The sequence below is a fragment of the Electrophorus electricus genome, chromosome 7 (genome assembly GCF_041902795.1).
Source record: "Electrophorus electricus isolate QZ-2024a chromosome 7, ASM4190279v1, whole genome shotgun sequence".
NCBI lineage: Eukaryota > Metazoa > Chordata > Actinopteri > Gymnotiformes > Gymnotidae > Electrophorus > Electrophorus electricus.
This window is the reverse complement of record NC_137503.1, coordinates 7,051,330-7,070,175: the sequence shown is the minus strand read 5'-3', so window position 1 is coordinate 7,070,175 and position 18,846 is coordinate 7,051,330. Positions and strand designations below refer to the sequence as shown.

The following is an 18,846-nucleotide window of genomic DNA, read 5'->3' as shown; positions in this document are numbered from 1 at the left end:
TCTTACACTACATCTCCAAAATGTAATTAAAACTAATAAAAACCCATACAGGATTAAAAATAATAATACACATGCCATCATTCTGCAAAACATTACAATTAAAACAAGAATAATTTCAAAACCACTTAAGTGTTCATTACACTTAAATATGTTTATATTAATACAAAATAATAATAATAATAATAAACAACAACAACAACAACAACAACAACAACAACCACCAACACAAAAGGTTCTGTCCAGATTGCACAGTTTCTGCTTAGACTACTGGCATAAAGCAACAAAACTTAACCATACAACTGCCAGCATACATCTTGCCCGTGAACCTTGCACTTTCCTAATGAAATAAATGAGCAATGTTTTTTGCAATATTACAATTACTACAGCAGCCCTGGATATGCAAAATATAAACAAGTAAAATGTTAGCCAAGGCCATCATTTACATTAAATATTTAAGGAGCTCTTCCCTGGAATGTCAGAGGCCTACCTTCCGTCAAAGATATTTATAATGTGTCCTTACCACAATACATTAGTCACATGTGATGACATGAAATAAAGAATATGTTCAGTATAAATTTCAAATAAAGGACACCAAAGTGATCCATAGCTCATTTATATGGCTTCTTTAACTAAAAAAAAAACAAAACCCACCACCTCAATATATAAAATTTCCTGTGTTGTCTAAGAAAAATATGATTGCACCAGAGAGATGTCCTTCTGCGATTGCTAGAAAAGGAGGAAAGAGGCCATACAACATATAAAGTAGGACAGTATTTAAAACAAAATACACCATATTTGGATACAGCATTGTGTCAGAAATAGTTGGAGATGAACCCCTACTTGGGGTTCAGTATGGCAAGACAGGCCTAGGCACTTAGGTCTGTCAATGTCTTGTATAATTTGCAGATGACTGCATAGGGGTGACAAACACTCATAAAATGTCATCTTCAGAATCTCCTTCTTTTTCCTGTGGTTTCAGAAGACCCATCTCCATAGGCAGCATTCTCCGGAGCTTAGAACGTACCACACTGGAGGGGGCACAGAGAGAAACATGTATGCAATCTGACCCAAGTGAATAACTCTGTGCATAATATGCCTTCATGAGACTTACATGAGGACAGTATGTTCAAAATAAAATACATTTGTATTGCAGTTTATTATGTGATTTTTTTTTTTTTTACTGATGCATATGGTGACAGATGCCAAGCTGAACTATAGGCAATAATAAAAGGGTGCTCACCAAAGTACAGTGGCATGTGCAATGGCCACTGCGAGCAGGGCAAAGGCCAGGTGCCAGCTGTAACACATGGTAATGAACATCATGTTGTTGTGGTCTGACAAATCCCACTTTACCTCACTGGGTGGGTACAGCACAAAGGCAATCTGCATAAAAGGACAGATGGCAGGAAATCAGTGTTATCAACACAAACTGATTACAAAGGCATTACACATGTCCCATCATAAGCTCTTTTCTTGCCCCTCATGGAAATTGACACCAAGTTTCATTCCTCTCTTCTGAGATAGTGAAATGGTATCAAAGTAATGACAGCTTTCAGCCTGCACTTCTAACAGTCATAACAAGAAACTGAAAACTTAAGTACAGTCATCTATCTTAACATTTTGCTTTGTAAAAAGTATGATTGCCAAATATAACCCTTAACTCTGCAACATGGTGATATGCTTAAGTGACATCTTCTGCCTTAATAAGTATGCATGATTGCATTACCTAAAAAAAGAAATCTATTTAACGTTTTATGTGATGCATATTGTCGTCAACGTGCATACATTTTTCTACCAAGCTACATTTGTATAATACTGCATCTTCCTCCACTCTTTGAATCTTCAGTAGTATGGAGTTTTGGGATGTGGCTTGCTTCAGGAGGACTTTGTGAAACACCCTCACTTAATATCTTTTAGACATTTCAATATAGAGAAATTTCATGAGAATAGCGCAGGGAAGACGTTGATAAAAGGGCCCCAATTTTCTTGCACCAGTACCAATGTTCACGCACACACACCTGCCAAAACCAGCTACCCTGCAGCAGGCAGAGACTGGCCCGTAAGAGCTCCAGGAGGATATTTCCCCTGTGGAAGATCTCCAGGAGGCAGGTGAGGGCCCCCCCGAAGGTTGCATACAGCAGAAGCATGTGGATATGGACATCCAACATGTCTCTGCCATGGAGGTGATAGAGAAATAAAAATCCTGCAAGGACACAAATGTTTAGTTCAGCTAATGTTAGGTTTCAGTTGGAATGAATCTTGTCATGAAGCAGATTGTGTTAAGCTGTCAAATGCAAACCTTCATTAAAAAAAGCAAGACCCATCATCAGGCGATCTAAGGCCAGGGGTGCTGCGTCTGTGCTGTGGACAATGAGGGACATGGCCCCTGCCAGAGCAAAGAACAAGTACATGCTTGTGTGCTGCCAGTTCATCAGTTTGTCCCAGTGCTCAGTAGAGGAGTTATACAGGTGGAACTTCGGTCCACCTGCTGCAAACTGCTCTGCTAGCATACCTGTAAGAAAGGGTCACATAGTATATGACTGATGTATAGTGCATTTGGCATGATTTGATGCCAGAATTTAATGGAACCTTGGAACCCATGAAACATTACAATAGCTGCAATTTAGGGGAGCAGTAAACAAAGAAGCATTTGCATAAGGCTCATCGTAATTTGTCTGGGCACAAGGTGTTGAAACAAATGTGACGAGGGTATCCCAAATTTAAAGAGTGATGCGTTATAATCCAGCATTATCTGAACACCAAGATGAGGTGCGTATCTGTGTAATCTGAAATGTATGCAAGTGTATGAGTATAGCTTACCAATAACTGAGAAGGAGAGCATTACAGCTCCCTCAATGATTTCAAGGCGATGTTGCAGGGCTCGGGTGGCAAGCCTCCCTGCACCAACACTCCTGTTCCTGCGGGTGGTGTACCAGAGTGAGTGCTTCACTGCCCACCACAAGCCAGCGATCAGAAAGAAACTGCCAGGTAGAGCATGGCCTTTAAAATTCCCCATGTGGTCTCAAAGGGCCTAAAATGCCAACAGATATGAGATGAAACTTAAACCTTTGTGTTCCGTCTCTCTCTGGGTTGGTAAACAGAATACAATATTTCTTGTGCTCCTCATACTCTATGAAAATTGCAAAATTGGTTTGTAGTCACAATGAACAGCCATGACAGTGGGTGAAAATATTAAGTAATGAAAAATCAAAAAGTATGAGTGAGGGGAATATGGAAAGGAGTTTATGATAATGGTGAAAAGACCAGGGACCTGAAGATGCGAGAACGCATGCCATGTTTAAATGTCCTCAAAAGATACAAAGAAATGTACACATGGAGAGACAAGACTATCCTGCAAGACTCTGAATAATTAATAAAGTGGCATTGTAAAAGGTTCTATAAATGTGACAAATGCACTGAGAATTGGCTCGACTCCACACTTTTTGACTTCAGAGTATGAAAGAAAAAAGTAAGATGAGAAAGGAACTGCCTTTTCTGAAACTGTACAACAATGTTGCTGGTATCCATGCTTAAAAAGCATTACACTGAATTAAAACGGCCCTCTATAATCCATTTTCAGCATTCATTTGTTTTACAGCACCCTCCAGTGGCAAAACTACACAAGCTGGTGTACAAAGGCAAGAACCTTTTTCCAAACTCCTGTACATTCTCAGTTCTCACAGCTGCTCTCAAGCAGTTTTGCTACTCTAAAAGCAGTGAATGGTAGTTAAAGGAAGAACAATATTTTTATATAGAAGGACCACTTTGCATTTGATTAAAACCATCACTGACTTATCCTTCTCCTTTATGTATGTATGGCTACAAGTGTAAATATTGCTATTCATTATATAGATGTTCTCCTGGACAATCAACCGTCAATATATACAGATATCACAGGCCCTTCAGACTGTGGTTGCTAGACTGTGTGGTACTTTAGTCAAATACTGTATACAGTCAAAACAAGCTTCTCCAATTGGACTCATTTCAATTCAGCTCAAAATATTACAAAATAAAAAGTCCTCCTTCTTTTATAGCTGCAAGGTATAATCCATATTGTACCCGTTCTAAAATATTTTCAAATTTAAAAACAAATACTGTAATAAATCTTGTCACCACTTTATTTTTGATTACCCAAATTGCTTAGGAATTATTTTGTAATGACTCTCCCCAATACATGTTTGAGTATAAACAATAATTAATCCTTGTAGATTCCAGTATCTTAAAGGAAATGCACATTGCGTTTTAAAATATAATGATAAAGTAGGGTCTTCACTATTGCACAGCATGATGTAATAAAAATATCCTCTCAGACTTGATTTTCTCTTTTAATGCGTTCTCTGCGCTTGATGGCTTGAATGCACGCTTTTACAACTGGGAAACAGCAGAATCCCTTCTTTTATTGCGGTCTGTAGGTTCCCAAACCAAGCATCGGCCAGGATGTGTCGCCATCGCCATGGATACGAGATGGCCCAAGTGCCTCTTCAACGAAGAGGGAATATGCCGTCTGATTGGCTGGCACTGTTGTGCTTATTTATAACCGAATGTGTCATTGAAGTGAAATGGTTCCACAATCAATATAGTTGCCATCAAAAGCGGTTCGCAACCCGGTATTTAAATAAATGTAAGTTCCCAGTGCTGGAAACTAACAGGCTATCAAGTTCCATTTCATGTTATATTAAAAAAAATAAAAAAAATCAGAGTGATGTGATCTGTCCAACATAACCTGCAAAATGGCCTGGGTTATTTTTCTGTGTTATAGTGAAAGCGTGGCATTATATAGACCTAAAACGTCCCGACGCAAATAAATATCTTTAAAAAGGTTTACTTTTCACGTATTACCTCTAGCAGATCATACCAAAGCTCCCCCAATCAAATTGGGCAATTAGCCCGAATGATCAAACCACGTTTCCTGACTTGCTAGGAAAACATAAATAAAGTAGACGTGTCATGTTTAGATGTTTTGTTTAAGTCCTGAAGAGTTTCATTAAGTCAAAACAAAAGTTACATTTTCTAATCAAAACAGAGTACGAAATTTCATGTCAGAGTTTGAGAGGTTAACAATCGTCATTGGTACGAGCAATTGAAACATGCATTTCCTAATAAAAACAAACAAGAACCCCCCCGCAACAAACAAAAGACCCCAACCGAGTTATACTGTGTATGACTATGCATGTGACAAATAAACCAAACTTGAAACCAACAACAGGTTTTCAGCCAAAAAATACGAGAACATATTCAGAACGATTTTCAATCCTTAAAAAATCCGTATTATTTTACTTACCTTACTACCTGACGAGGCGCTATTATTTATTAAATAAGTGAAGTCAGAGTAGATTTAGACGCTTCCTCGCATCTCAAATTAAAACTGTTAAATGATGCTTAACTCCTCCATGTATTCAAGCATCTTACAGAACTGAGGTTAGCTGTCATAGTCTATAAAAGTCTTCCGTATCGATTAACTTTGCACACCTAGTCACATTGCCAACTGTTTTTCCAACTAGGTTAGCTTTTTGGGAAAGATTTTTATGGCATGCTAAAAAAAACCCCGCCTCTATAAGTCAAAGATTGGTTTAAATCCGTAAATCCGTCATTTCTTTCCGTTTTGATTGGTTAAGCGGCCGTTCAATCAAGCACCTATATGAATTCCACGTGTGCATTTTTACCCGCCTGTTACAAGATTAAGTACTTTTGAGACGCCTTCTCCGAAACCGCTATTCGGACTAATGATACTCTCCAGCTGTTGGAACTGTTCAAAAAGTGCTTTTCCGGTACAGCGTCTTGTTGTGCTGTTTAAAAGTCACAGATTTGAGGGTTAAAAAATAAAAAATAAAATCTTTCCCACTTGAAAACCGTCTTCAAGTGGCTGGGTATGTATATTTCGTTCTCTTAAACGTATTTGACTTACATTTTATTTAATGGGTGCAGTCAGAGGTAACGGTTTCTCTATTTAAAACAAGAAGATTTTTTTTTAAATCGCTCTTTTGTAATTACAGGGCGGGACTAGAAATGTGGTTTTTGGGTACGTGCACAAAGTCACGCTCCTCACAAGATATTTTGCAAGGACAAAAGGAGTGTCGGTGCCCGGTGATAATACCCGTACCGGGCCGCTCTGGGGCAAGTTTGGGCTTCCCACTGTTAACTGAATGAATGTACACAAAGTGAAAAGACTGTTGACTGTGCCGCTGACCCTCTCCTTTATTCCCCCATTTGACAGTGGGTGGCATTAAGATGAAATAAAAATGTGTAACCTAGCGTTGACTAAAAATTAAACTCACATGTACTACATACACAGTAACCAGATTGCTCAGATTTTATGGTGGAACATAATCTTTCAGAAACATATTAATTTAGTGTATGAATATTTAGAATCATACCATAATTCTGGAAATATTTACAGTAGTTATATGGGGGGTAGAGAATCACTACCTTTCTGATTGTATCTCATAGTATATAGATTTGCGGGGGCGGGTACAAGTGGAGAAAGATGAACGATAAAACAAGTAAGAGAGGCGAACGGTTTTGTACTTTAGAAAAAAACACTCTTCAGAAGAAAAGATGAAGAGAGAAAATTATAGGTAAGATAGCAGTGAGCTGGATAAGGAGGATGAAAATTGGTCACTAGGCAGAAGATTATGATAAGGAGACGCGTTCTGGATAGCAACATACAGACATATACATTTATGACTCAAATGTGCAAATATCTGCTGTATTTCAAGCAACCACTGTGCAGAGCAGTGCACATAATATTGTGAACAATATAAACCACATAATAGATGTACAGATAAGATCAGTCGTAATGAAATGCGACACATCAGTCGTGATGAAATGCTTTGAAAAACTAGTCAGAGATTTCATCACATCTTCACTGCCAGCCTCCATGGACCCACTGCAGTTTGGATACCGCCACAACCGCTCCACTGATGATGCAATTGCACATCTGCTCCACACCACACTGACCCACCTGGACAAAGGGAGGAGTAATTATGTTAAAATGCTGTTTGTCGACTACAGTTCAGCATTTAACACTATCATCCCCTCCCTACTCACTACTAAGTTGGAGGATCTAGGACTGCATACATCCTTGTGCGACTGGATCTTCAACTTCCTAACAGACAGACCACAATCAGTACAGGTGGGCAACTGTGCCTCATCCACCCTCACCCTCAGCACTGGAGCTCCACAGGGTTGTGTCCTAAGCCCCCTGCTCTACTCACTGTACACCTACGACTGCACAGCCACTTCCAGCTCCACCATCATTGTCAAGTTTGCTGACAACACCGTTGTCATGGGCCTGATCTCGGACAACGATGAGAGGGCTTACCTGGAGGAGATTAAACACCTGGAAAACTGGTGCCAGGAAAATAATCTCCTCCTAAACGTCAGCAAGACAAAGGAGCTGATTGTGGATTGCAGCAAGAAGCAGGAGTGGCACTACCAACCTGTGAGGATCAGTGGAACCACAGTGGAGAGAGTAGATAGTTTCAAGTATCTTGGTGTTCACATCTCGCAGGACCTGTCCTGGTCCCGCCATATCAACTCCCTGGCAAAGAAGGCTCGTCAGCATCTTTACCACCTCAGACGCCTAAGAGACTTCAGACTGCCCTCCAAGGTACTGCGGAACTTCTACACCTGCACTATTGAGAGTATCCTCACGGGGAACATCACAGTCTGGTTTGGGAACAGCACCAAGCAGGACAGACAAGCACTTGAAAGGGTGGTGCGTTCGGCTGAGCGCATCACTCGTACGGAACTTCCTGACCTGCAGACTATCTACGACAAGTGGTGCCAGACCAAGGCCAGGAGGATTGTGAAGGACCCCACCCATCCCAACAATAGACTCTTCTCTCTGTTGAGGTCAGGGAAGCGCTTTCGCTCCCTGAAGACCAAGACAGAGAGACTGAAGAGGAGCTTCTTCCCACAGGCCATTCGGGCCCTGAATCAGGGAAACTGATAAACTGTGGGGACCACCACCACTATGTAACATAACTGTAATATGTTCAATTACCACCATGTAACATAACTGTAAATATGTCAGTTGCAAGATGGGACTGTACATTCTGTACATTGTGTACATACATATTTAAATATCCATATATACATTGTACATTGTGTATATAAACATAATATACATATATTGTACATGCACTGTTAATATATTTTTGTACATATATAGAATATATATTCCTCTATGCACTCCTGTTTTCCTTTTCCTCAGTTTGGACAGAGCACTCTCAACCATTTCACTGCGAGTTATACTCTGTATGACTATATATGTGACAAATAAACCAAACTTGAAACTTGAAGATCCTACACTTTCAGCTTTTAACAATAAACATTAATGTTCCTTATATCCAGTCAAGATACTGGCCCATACACATCCTACACAAATAATCTAAACAAGACTTACCACATGATGGTGAACTGGTAAATGGAACATTTAAAAGCACATTAATGACCATTCTAGCTCAGGCTGTAGGACTGTCTGTGTTTCAGCCAGGCAAGAGTATAGTGGGTCATACCTCCCCCACTCAGAAACAGGGAAGGGCATGCAGGCATTTTTGCAGGGGCATCAGGGAAGCTGGACTCAGGCAGAGGACTAAGAGAGAGGGTCAGGCATGACCACAAGAACATTACTTGTGGGACATGTTCACTTTGTCTACAGCCACTCCTCAATGCACTAAAAGAGAGGAAGCTGAGTTATGGATGGCTGGTAAATGGTGTAGTGATCTTACTCTGTCACTGTTTCCTGGATATTGAACTATAACAGTCAAGGTTAGACCTTTTTTCTGCCAAACGCTTTCAGCTCAGTTATCCTTACTATGGTCTACATTCCACTGTTGGTGGATAAGCCATGTGCACTGAATGTTTTGTATGAAAAAATCAATGGATTTGACTATGCCCACCCAGAGACTGTTTTTATTGTAGTTGGGTATTTCAACAGGGCAAACCTGAAAAGGGTTCTGCCAAAATACTATCAGCACATTAAAATTCCCACCAGAGGAGAGTAAACCCTTGATCATTGCTACAGTGCACTGAAGGACAGTTATAAACCCCTCCCCTGCCTGCTTTTGAAAAATCTGATCACATCTCCATTCTTCTCCTGTCTGCATACAGACAAAGACTAAAACAGGAAAAAACAGTTCTCCAATCACTCCATCAATGGTGAAAGGAGACCATCTTCACACTTCAGGACAGCTTTGAAGCAAACCCCAGTTGGTGAAAGTAGGAAACAGCTTCTCTTCCACACTGACTCTGGTGCTCCCCAGGGCTGTGTACTCAGCCCTCTCCTGTCCTCCCTGTTTACACATGACTGTGTAGCCAAACACACATCAAACATTATCTTTGCTGAAAAAACCTCACAGATTTACATTTATCTGACACTTTTATCCAAAGCAACTTACAATTAATGACTGCATACAACTTGTGCAATTGCAGGTTAAGGGCTCTAACAATAGCAACTTGGTAGTGGTGGGGCTTGAACCAGCAACCTTCCAATTATAAGTTAAGTACCTTAACCACTGAGCTACCAGTGCCCAGCACAGATGAAGACAAGTCAGCCTACAAAGATGAGGTCAGTGCATATCAAAGTGGCGCTACAACCTCCATCTCAACCTCCATCTCAACATCAGTAAAACGAAGGAGATGATTGTGTACTAGAGCAAGCTGTTAAAGGGCGATCACTCCCCCATATACATTAATGGTGCCAAAGTAGAAAGAGTCAGTAGTGTTCAGTTCCTTGGTGTACACCTCACCTGGTCCCTTCACACCAACACTTTGGTGAGATCAGCCCGCCAGTGCCTCTTTTTCCAACGAAGGCTCAGGAAGTCTTATCTGCCTCCTGACATCCTCACCAATTTTTATAGATGAACAATAGAGAGCACAGGCTGCATCACTGCCTGGTACGGCAGTTGCACTGCAAGCGACCGAAGGCCCTACATAGAGTAGTGAGGACTGCAGAATCCATTATAGGCAACAAATCTTCAGCCTTACAGGACATCTATCAGTCCTGCTGCTTGAGGAAAATCAATCAGATCCAGCTAGACAGTAGCTTGCTCACATTGTTTCCATCTGACAGGAGGTTCTGCAGCATACAGGTTAGAACAATCCAGGTGATAAACAATTTCCTCTGGTTATCAGGCTCTTAAACAGGATGTGAGGCAGTTAGTCCTTCCCAGTATCAGTTCACTGTGGCACTTTATTACTACTACTATTAATATATTACAGCACACAACTACTTAAATATTTCCACATATTCACTATTAATATACAGTATATAGTTTTTTACTCAGATTGTCCTTGTCTAATATATTCAAATAACAGTAAGCTTCTCCTTAGGTATATTTTGTGTATATTTAGTATATTGTTGTCATCTCATTATTAGTTATGTATGTCAATGCCGATACTGCTACAGAGGAGTTACTTGTGTCTCACTACAAACATTTCAATGCCTGAATATCTTGTATGTTTATGCAAATGACAAAAAAAAACTTGAATTGACTTGACTAAAGGTCATGCAAAAAAGCCAAGGTTGCATTCCAAATGCCAATGGTAAAATGCTAGCACATGCTTTTGTTTTAAGTGGAGAAGCATTATATGAGAAGTAGACTGACTTCTCATATATTGTACAAGTTCTTCATGAGACAGTAATCTTCTCCAAACCTAAGTGACATCTGAACAAACAGTGATATAGTAGCCAACATTTAAAATACTGAATGTCTTATCCATGTATCCCTGATTACATGCATTCTTTTGGCAATATTTTGTTTTTGTTGTATAATTTAAATCATGAATTAATTGAACAGCCATGGATTTCTGCTGTTATTGCAATGTATCTAGTAGGCATCTACTAATTGAACATGTTTTCACATAATATTTGTGAAATAATCCATAAAAATAATCACATACAAACTTTACCAAATAATTGTTACCTTATAGTTTAAAACTAAATCTGTTTTTTGGTCACTTCTGTCACTTGTTTTTCATATATTTGAACAAAATTCTTGACCCTGCAAAGAAAGATACTTACAAATCAGGGGAAAGGGGAAAAAAAAAAAATAAAATTATATATATATATATATAATTGTAATAATCTAAAATTATAATATACAATATTAAACTTTACTAGTACTAGACCCTTCTGCTCAAAAATGCTTAAAGTAATGTTCTTAGTATTTTGTTTAAGTAATGACTCATCATTTTCATTGGAATGTAAATGTGGAATGTATATGTTTTTATGCATCTTCGATTTTCCCACGGAGACGCATCAGCACTGTTGGTGTGCATCTTCGATTTTCCCACAGAGATGCATCAGCGCTGTTGGCGAAGAGACTGTTGAAGCCGGGGCAGGCGGTATTCTTCCCGTCCAGAGCAGAATGGCACTTCCTTCCTTTGCTCGCAGATAGCAGAAGAGCTTACACAGCAACGACAGGCCTCCTGCCCTGGCCTCGTCACCTTTCCAAACCACCAATCAGAAGCAAGATTTCTAATGTCACTGCTAGCTGGTACAGGAACAGTAAGTGCCCATGAAACTGTATGATTAGTTGCATGGGCACAAGGGATGGACTAGATGAAATAGTTTTAGCCTGATACCATGAAGATCTAAATGTTTGGGCAGAAAATATGGCTAGCTTTCCATTCCACCTTTATTTGAAGGGGAATGTTGAAAAGCTGGCCCAGGGCTCACATAACATGCTTGGCAAGAAAATATGATGCTGACAAGTTGCTGTTTCATCTGGATGAGTTACTGAGGCCTCTGGTACTGTGCATACAAATGTACATGGTTCAAGGCATGGCAAGCAACTGCATTGCCTTGGCCCTTACCTCTTTGTGGAAGCGATGGGTGTAGTGGAGGTTCTTGGCACCTCTTGTTGATCTTTCATTGCACAGTTTCTCATGGCAGATCAAACACACATTATTTGCATCACTCTATAAGCAAACAGAACACTCAAACATTATTACCAAATTACACACACACACACACACTCTCTCTCTCTCTCTCTCTCTCTCTCTCTCTCTCTCTCTCTCACACACACACACACACACACACACACACAGAGGCAAATTTCACAAGGTTGCTTGCCTCAACAAGTCACTTGTCTCAACTTGATAAAAGGAAACTGAGTAGTTAATTTATGAATTAGCCCTGTCTGGCCTCCTCACCCACCAGTGACATGACTCTGTGCTTGCATAAGTGCAGCATCTCAAAGGCTTCAGGCAGCCCTGAGACGTTGCTGCTACCACCCGCTTTGCCTCCCCATTTCATCCAGCTGTTTTGGTCAGATGAGACAGGGTGTGTGTGCTTCTTTTTCTCCTCGTAGGACTTCAGGTTGGTGGGAGTAGGGGGCATGGTGGCAGTGCAGAGGTGCTTTAGCTGTAAAGGCTCCAGCTGTGACTGAATCGGAAAGAGAGAAAAAGACAGTCAAATTATTTTTCCTCCAGGCTAATTCACCTCCAGGCTAATTCAAATGTCAAACTTCAAAGAAAAATCCTTAACAATAATATATTTACTTTAATTTTATTTTTGTAGGACTCTTTTACTGGCATATTTACATATATAATTTATATTCTTCATACAGAAAGAGGTATGCCATAACCTGAAAAGACATGCCATAAAAATATGCCATAACCTGAAGGACACTGCGTGACAATGTAGTCAAGTAAGAGGACCATGCAAAATTGCCCACTAATTAGTCAGTATAGCTCGACACCTTCAGCTCGAACAGACCTGGAAGAGCATCAAATGCCCACACTAAATCTTGTCAAATCATTCCCCCCAGAAAACCAAGTAAATCTATATTATTTAACATTTAAATGAAATTGTGTCTAGTGTATTTAGCTTTGGAATGCCTTCAAGAACTTTGAATGACAACTTGTTTTATTGTGTTTCAATTTAACTGTAAGTGGATAAAGATCACATTGAACAGATTAATCATTTTTATTAGCTTTTACTATTGTTATATTTCAGGTTTTTTCCACTTTGTTTTTGTTACTGTTACCATTCCTCACAAAATTTGTTTTTGTATTGTATTTTTTAACACTTATAATAAATCTAACTGATGGAGTGCATGCAGGAATTTTATTGGCTATGGCTCATTGCATATATGCATACATTTCCACAATAAGAATGGTCTGAACACATATGCAGTATACACAAATGTATATAAACACTTAATGTCTAACTCATAAACCATTCAAAATACCATAAAATTAGTCCAATTTATATTCTCCTCCTTAATATCATATGAACTTGTAAAATGGATGAGCCATGAGATAGTTAAGTAATCAGTAGCAAGATGATTATGTTGTTACGTTGTTACTTAATAACCCCCCCGATGCCCGTTTAAAACCCCATTCTTCATGTGCCACTGCTTTCCTACCATGCAGGGCAGCGATGCCCGCCGGCCGACTGTAGTGCTTCTGGGCCTCCTGAAACTCCGCTTCTGCTCTTTGGTCTGATCCTCTCCAGCCCCATGTCCCCAGTAGCTGCTCATCCACTTGGTGAAGTTGCTATCATCATCATCCTCATTGTCCATAACAATTGCGGGAAGCAGTCGTAGCGACAGCTTGAAGCCTGGTGTGTGGAACTCTTTCTGGAGGCGGAGAGGCAGACCGGGCTGAGGCCGTGGAAGATTACTCCCAGCTGGATAGGTGCACTGGGCAGGGCTGCAGCCACTGCTGGAACTCTGATGCTGGGTTTGCTGCTCTCGCTGTGGTGGAGCTGAGGTAGTCTCTCTGAGCACAGAAGAGACAGAGCATGGGATGGGTAAGGCAGTAGGTGGCAAATAGATCCCCCAGGATGATTAGGTGAGCTTGATGCGTTGGGTGTGTTGCTTTCAGATGGCCCAGTAATAAACAAACAGCTTTTGTCCAAGGCTTTAAATAGTGAATCCAGTGTAATCTATTTAACCTCAGACAAGGAGGTGGGGAGGAGAGAGAGGGAGGGAAAGAGAGACTTGATGTGTGGGTGCAGGAATCTGAATGTGTGTATGTATGTGTGTGTGTGTGTGTGTGTGTGTGTGTGTGAGTGTGTGTGTGTGTGTGTGTGTGTGTGTGTGTGTGTGTGTGTGTGTGTGTGTGTGTGTGTGTGCACGCACGCACACATGTATGGTGGTGGTCTGCTTTTAAAAACCTTCCATTACAGAGTGTAGAGCCCAGGGGCCCAATCACTCAAACACACCCACACACCAATTCCCTCATACTTTCCACTCACTGAACACATGAAACCTGCCAATAATTATGGACTGCAGCAGTAAAGACCAGTGAGAGATATTACTGCAGGCATCATTTATTTTGACACAGTCACATAAACACGGTTCATGCTCATACTCTGTGCTGGAGAATTTTACTTTAAATTGGTCCATACAGTTTGTAAAATATAGTCTGTATGTATGTTTATATAAAGACCCTGTATGTATAAACCTCTATACTATCTGTATGTTATCTGTAACATATTGCATTCAAAGTCCAATGAGATATTTCACCAGTGCTTGCTGGCTTAGTAGCCTCCTTTTATTTGCAGGCAGTGTATTTTGGGCTGACCCTGTTCTGGAGAATATGACAAACCCCCTTCATTAAAGACAAATCTGGGGCACACAACAGCCTCCCTTCAGCTCTGTCTGCTGTCCTGCTCCAGTTGTTTATGCTACCAAGCTGTAAGGGCAGTGAAGTAAACGATGGGAAAAGTGGCAATATGTGGCATGTGACATGCACAATGCTATAATGGTAATATAGCATTGAATACGACATGCTATAATTACTTTTTATTTACTGTAATCACTTATAACAATGCATAGGCAGTGAGTGGTTAGGACTATGAAATAAGACTATGAAGGTCATATCAGGGAACAAATCATGCATTTGGTTTTCTTTGACACCTCTATAAACACATGTATACACTACTTAAATATATATTTACATTTATTTAATACATATTTATTTGTTAAAATAAATATTTATTTAGTAAACATTTCTGAAGTTTAAAGTTATAAGGGACAGCTCAGAAACTTTGGTCAAACTTTGGTGAAAGAGAAAAAATTTACATATAACTTTGTTTATTATAAAATTTAAAATGTAGCCTATCTCTAATTCAAGAATTTTTGAAAATGCTAAAATAAATGACTAAATTACTTAGTATTAATTTTATTAAAGTAAAATAAATAAAAGTAAAATAAATAGTATTTACCATAATTCAATAAAGTAATTTGACATAAATCAGATTTCTAAGCAAACATCTTAGAGAGCAAACATTCATTACTATTTTCTCCATAAAGCTTTTCATAATGAGTAAAGATGCTGGCTTTCAGTTCTGGCTGTGACTTTTTAACCAGGCAGACCTGGACTAAACTTGTCTTGTACTTATCCTATATGTCTTAGTGGGCCCGAGTGATTTGTGTACTCATGCAGGCTTAAGGTGCCTGCTTGACAGATTTCAAAGCTCTGTCATATACGTCTATTGTGAAATTGTGCAACATTCTACAACATACATGGAAGTACTGTCTGCCAAGAGCTTTGTGTCTTTATATTATCCTGTTGTGTTCCTATGTAATTTGAAGTGATGTGCAAGCAAATTATCAGTTTATCCTGGGAATTACTGCAGTTCTTAATATAATGAGGTTGTTGACAATGATAGGCTACATTTTTTTGCACACACAGATTGATCATGTTTCATGTTCCAGTTAATAGCTATGATTGACCAGATAACTCAATGGCTGGGTACATGGTGTATTTGATGTGTCAGCTGGAGGGGCTATATTGAGGGGCAGTATTGAGGACACTGACCTAGTAAACGTCTAATAAATTAGTAAATTAGTAGAAGATCACCTTACAGTTGTATTTGACCAGATATTGTGCAGCTGCCAATGTTGGCCTATACATGCATTATCATCAGTAAATGAGCAATAACAGAAATAAGGCTGTGTAAAATAAACAATCTTGTAGATTTATAGGATTTATTTGCACTGGCTACTGATATTTGGTGATGTATATTGATTTTCTTTTCTTAATACTGATTCAGCCTAAGCATCCAGTGTTGTAGCTGTAACTGTAGCTTTGTATATATATAATAGTTTAGAAAGGTTCTGTAACAAACCTTTTGGAATTATTTGCAATAGGTCTAAACTAGATTAAAACCTACATTGTGATTGTAGTATGTAAAAATGCATTATTTAAACAATATTTAGAATATTTCTTGTCTTATGTGAACACCCCAATTCACAAAATTACCATGTAGCACATGTTTATAATGCCTGGGATTGGCCAAAATGCACATACCAAACAGTACAAAGCTCTAGATGTTTTAGCAAGGGCATCTGAATACTACATCTACAACATCAATATCTTAGTGTCCAAAACCTGCCATAACAATTAAAAACCAATATATTGTGCAATCGTAATTCACAAATAAAATAACAAGAAAAAGTCAAAGCTGCTTAATATACTTCATTCTTGTCTTAACCTGGGGAAATGCTTGATGCTTCGCATTCTGGAGTACCTGCATTAGCCCTGTGATTTGAGTTCAGTGAGATGTTTTGGGAGCATGGACAACACTGACTGCATGCAAAATAATATTCTACCATACAGGCCTGCATAATATATTATTTCTTAATCATAATATTGTCCTCTGTGATACTGATATTGCAGTAGGATATATGATGCAAATAAGCTCTAAGGGAAGTCAGATGGGGATGAATGCTATAGCAGGTTTATTTGCAAAATATAGAGCAACAAAGTACCAAGGAACTAAGGTACGAGAAATAGCAACAGCTAAACAAGAAACAAAAACAATCAAGGAATTAAATGAAAACAAAATCTAGGCTAGCTAGCTGCTAAGCAAAGCAAACACAAGTGATTTAACAAATATTAGCAAAGATGCAGAGCAAACAAAGAAAAATAGCGATTAGTACATGGAAAAGCAGCAGAGCAAGAGCACATTTAGTGGGACGATGTTGCATGGGGAATTGAAAGACATATAAGGAAACTGATGAGTGCGTAGCAAGAGCCGGGCAGAGCAATGAGCGAGTCAGAGCATTGAGTTTTCACTGCTAAGGGTGTGGGATTGATAGAGACAGAGATATTGGCTGGCTGGCTGGGATCCATTACCAGTCACAACATTTCTTCTTGTGTGCTGTGAACCTCCTGACCAGTGTCATATTTTGCAGGTGAACATTCTATTGGTGTTTTGATGAATTACCACATTCATATAATACAAATATTCATAATATTATTAACAAATTATATCAATAAATTATACTAAGGGCTCACCTCTGTATTTGAAATATTGCAAATTATGTTACAGTTACAATACGCAGCATTATAATCTTGTAATTTTCTTCATATCAATGCAACCGTACTAGATTTTGTGCAACCCTCTCGTATTTTTTGACAGCTTGCCACATTTAACCCTCCTATTATCTATGGGGCCAATTTGACCCCATTCAATGTGTAATGTCTTTAAATAAATGATTTACATAATTTTTTAGCTTCATATTTTATGACTTTTCCTAATTTAATGGAGACAACTGGGTAAACATAAAATTAACATGATGATATGTTTTCATTGTCCTGTACACGTTGTACGCATCGGTATTCTTTGATCCCAGGCTGTTTTAGCTTACTTTAGGGCCCTAGGACTTTAGAATCCTAACCTAAAATAATCATATCTGTAGTAATGCTACAGATACTACCAGTGATAGTTTACATGACATGGGGGAGGGGAAAACATTATTCTCGCGAGAACTTTGATATTTCCCATGCTGTGGGGGTGGGAAAATATTTTTTCCCCGCAAAGATGTAACATAGGGGTGGAGCAAACGTATAAAAAGGTTTCCACAGCATCATTATAAGCCATTTCTCTGGGTGCTCTGTGTGCTCCCTCTTTCTGCTCTCTTTCAACTGAAAATGACTTCTAAGGAAAGGTTTTGTTAATGAGGTTTTGTCACAACTCTTTGACCATGAAAGTGACATAGAGGAGGATGTGTCTGAGACAGAGGATGATGTTGAGGAGGACCTGATTATGAGGCATCTCCTCCTCTGATGAGAATGAGACCCTCAGTGTTGACCCTCCTTTTGCCTCTCAACCACCAGCAAATACACTACCTTCCAAAAATGGAAACTTATTATGGTCCGTCTCCCCACTTGAACAACATGGTAGACTTAATTACCGTGTCGTATGCTTTGATGACAGAGAAACAAGGCAGAAGCAAGGAGATCGTGCCAAACTCGCTGCAATTACCCTTTCTTTCCAATCCGCTGTCCCTTCAGACAATACATGCTGAACAAACTGGCCAAATACGGTATCAAAATATGGGTAGCGTGTGATGCACAGTCCAGCTATGCTTGGAATATGCAGGTGTACGCTGGTGTATCCCATGGGGAAGCACCTGTAAAAAGATCAGGGCATGAGGGTGGTACTTGACATGGCTGAAGGACATGGTCATAACATCACATGTGATAATTTTTTTCTCAATGTACGCACCGTAACAGAAATTTTTTTCATTCCAAATGTTATATATAAGAAAAATATGTACTTAGAAATAATATAAAGCAATTAAAACACCAAAAAGATCTCTGATTTAGGTCAATCAGTGAGATTTTATGGTGATCTGCATATTTCTCCATAGTTGCGTAACAGGTTTTCTGGACGTATAAGGTGGGTAGTGGGGGTTAAAGGCTATTTAAGTAGTCAACAAACAAACATAAAGTATGTGACATAAACTTGGGTAACAATTTTAATTATAATCATTTTCTGGAGGTTTCAAGTTGACCCCAAGGATAAAAGATGTTAGTAAATTTGAAGGTAACAGGAGGGTTAATCCTTTATAAGGTTACACTTCATGTGCAACATTTAGA

The 18,846-nt window shown here is 39.2% G+C and overlaps 2 protein-coding genes across 2 annotated transcripts; both read right to left on the bottom strand.

Moving 5' to 3' along the window:
* Positions 1-68: 68 nt before the first annotated feature.
* Positions 69-6,564, bottom strand: tmem45a (transmembrane protein 45a). Its single transcript, XM_026998860.3, has 6 exons — positions 5,282-6,564; positions 2,821-3,031; positions 2,300-2,512; positions 2,019-2,203; positions 1,241-1,383; positions 69-1,028 (listed from the first exon to the last, which is right to left on the bottom strand). Exons 2-6 carry the CDS (start codon positions 3,014-3,016, stop codon positions 932-934), a joined length of 834 nt encoding a protein of 277 aa, XP_026854661.2. The 5' UTR covers positions 3,017-3,031; positions 5,282-6,564; the 3' UTR covers positions 69-931.
* Positions 6,565-10,165: 3,601 nt separating this feature from the next.
* On the bottom strand, positions 10,166-13,935 carry lnp1 (leukemia NUP98 fusion partner 1). The gene is made up of 4 exons (XM_026998874.3): positions 13,377-13,935; positions 12,164-12,391; positions 11,821-11,925; positions 10,166-11,451 (listed from the first exon to the last, which is right to left on the bottom strand). The coding sequence occupies exons 1-4, from the start codon at positions 13,530-13,532 to the stop codon at positions 11,308-11,310; spliced, it is 633 nt and encodes a 210-aa protein (XP_026854675.2). The 5' UTR covers positions 13,533-13,935; the 3' UTR covers positions 10,166-11,307.
* Between the last annotated feature and the right edge of the window lie 4,911 nt (positions 13,936-18,846).

Excerpts from the sequence above, each read along its gene's own strand:
- tmem45a (XM_026998860.3), bottom strand. The coding sequence starts at position 3,016 with ATGGGGAATTTTAAAGGCCATGCTCTACCTGGCAGTTTCTTTCTGATC. Across the intron at positions 2,513-2,820 it reads GCTCTCCTTCTCAGTTATTG|GTATGCTAGCAGAGCAGTTT; the intron begins GTAAGCTATACT and ends CCTTTCTTACAG. Across the intron at positions 1,384-2,018 it reads AGGGTAGCTGGTTTTGGCAG|ATTGCCTTTGTGCTGTACCC; the intron begins GTGTGTGTGCGT and ends CCTTTTATGCAG.
- lnp1 (XM_026998874.3), bottom strand. The coding sequence starts at position 13,532 with ATGGACAATGAGGATGATGATGATAGCAACTTCACCAAGTGGATGAGC. Across the intron at positions 12,392-13,376 it reads GGGCATCGCTGCCCTGCATG|TCACAGCTGGAGCCTTTACA; the intron begins GTAGGAAAGCAG and ends TTTCCGATTCAG. Across the intron at positions 11,452-11,820 it reads CCCATCGCTTCCACAAAGAG|GTGACGAGGCCAGGGCAGGA; the intron begins GTAAGGGCCAAG and ends TGGTTTGGAAAG.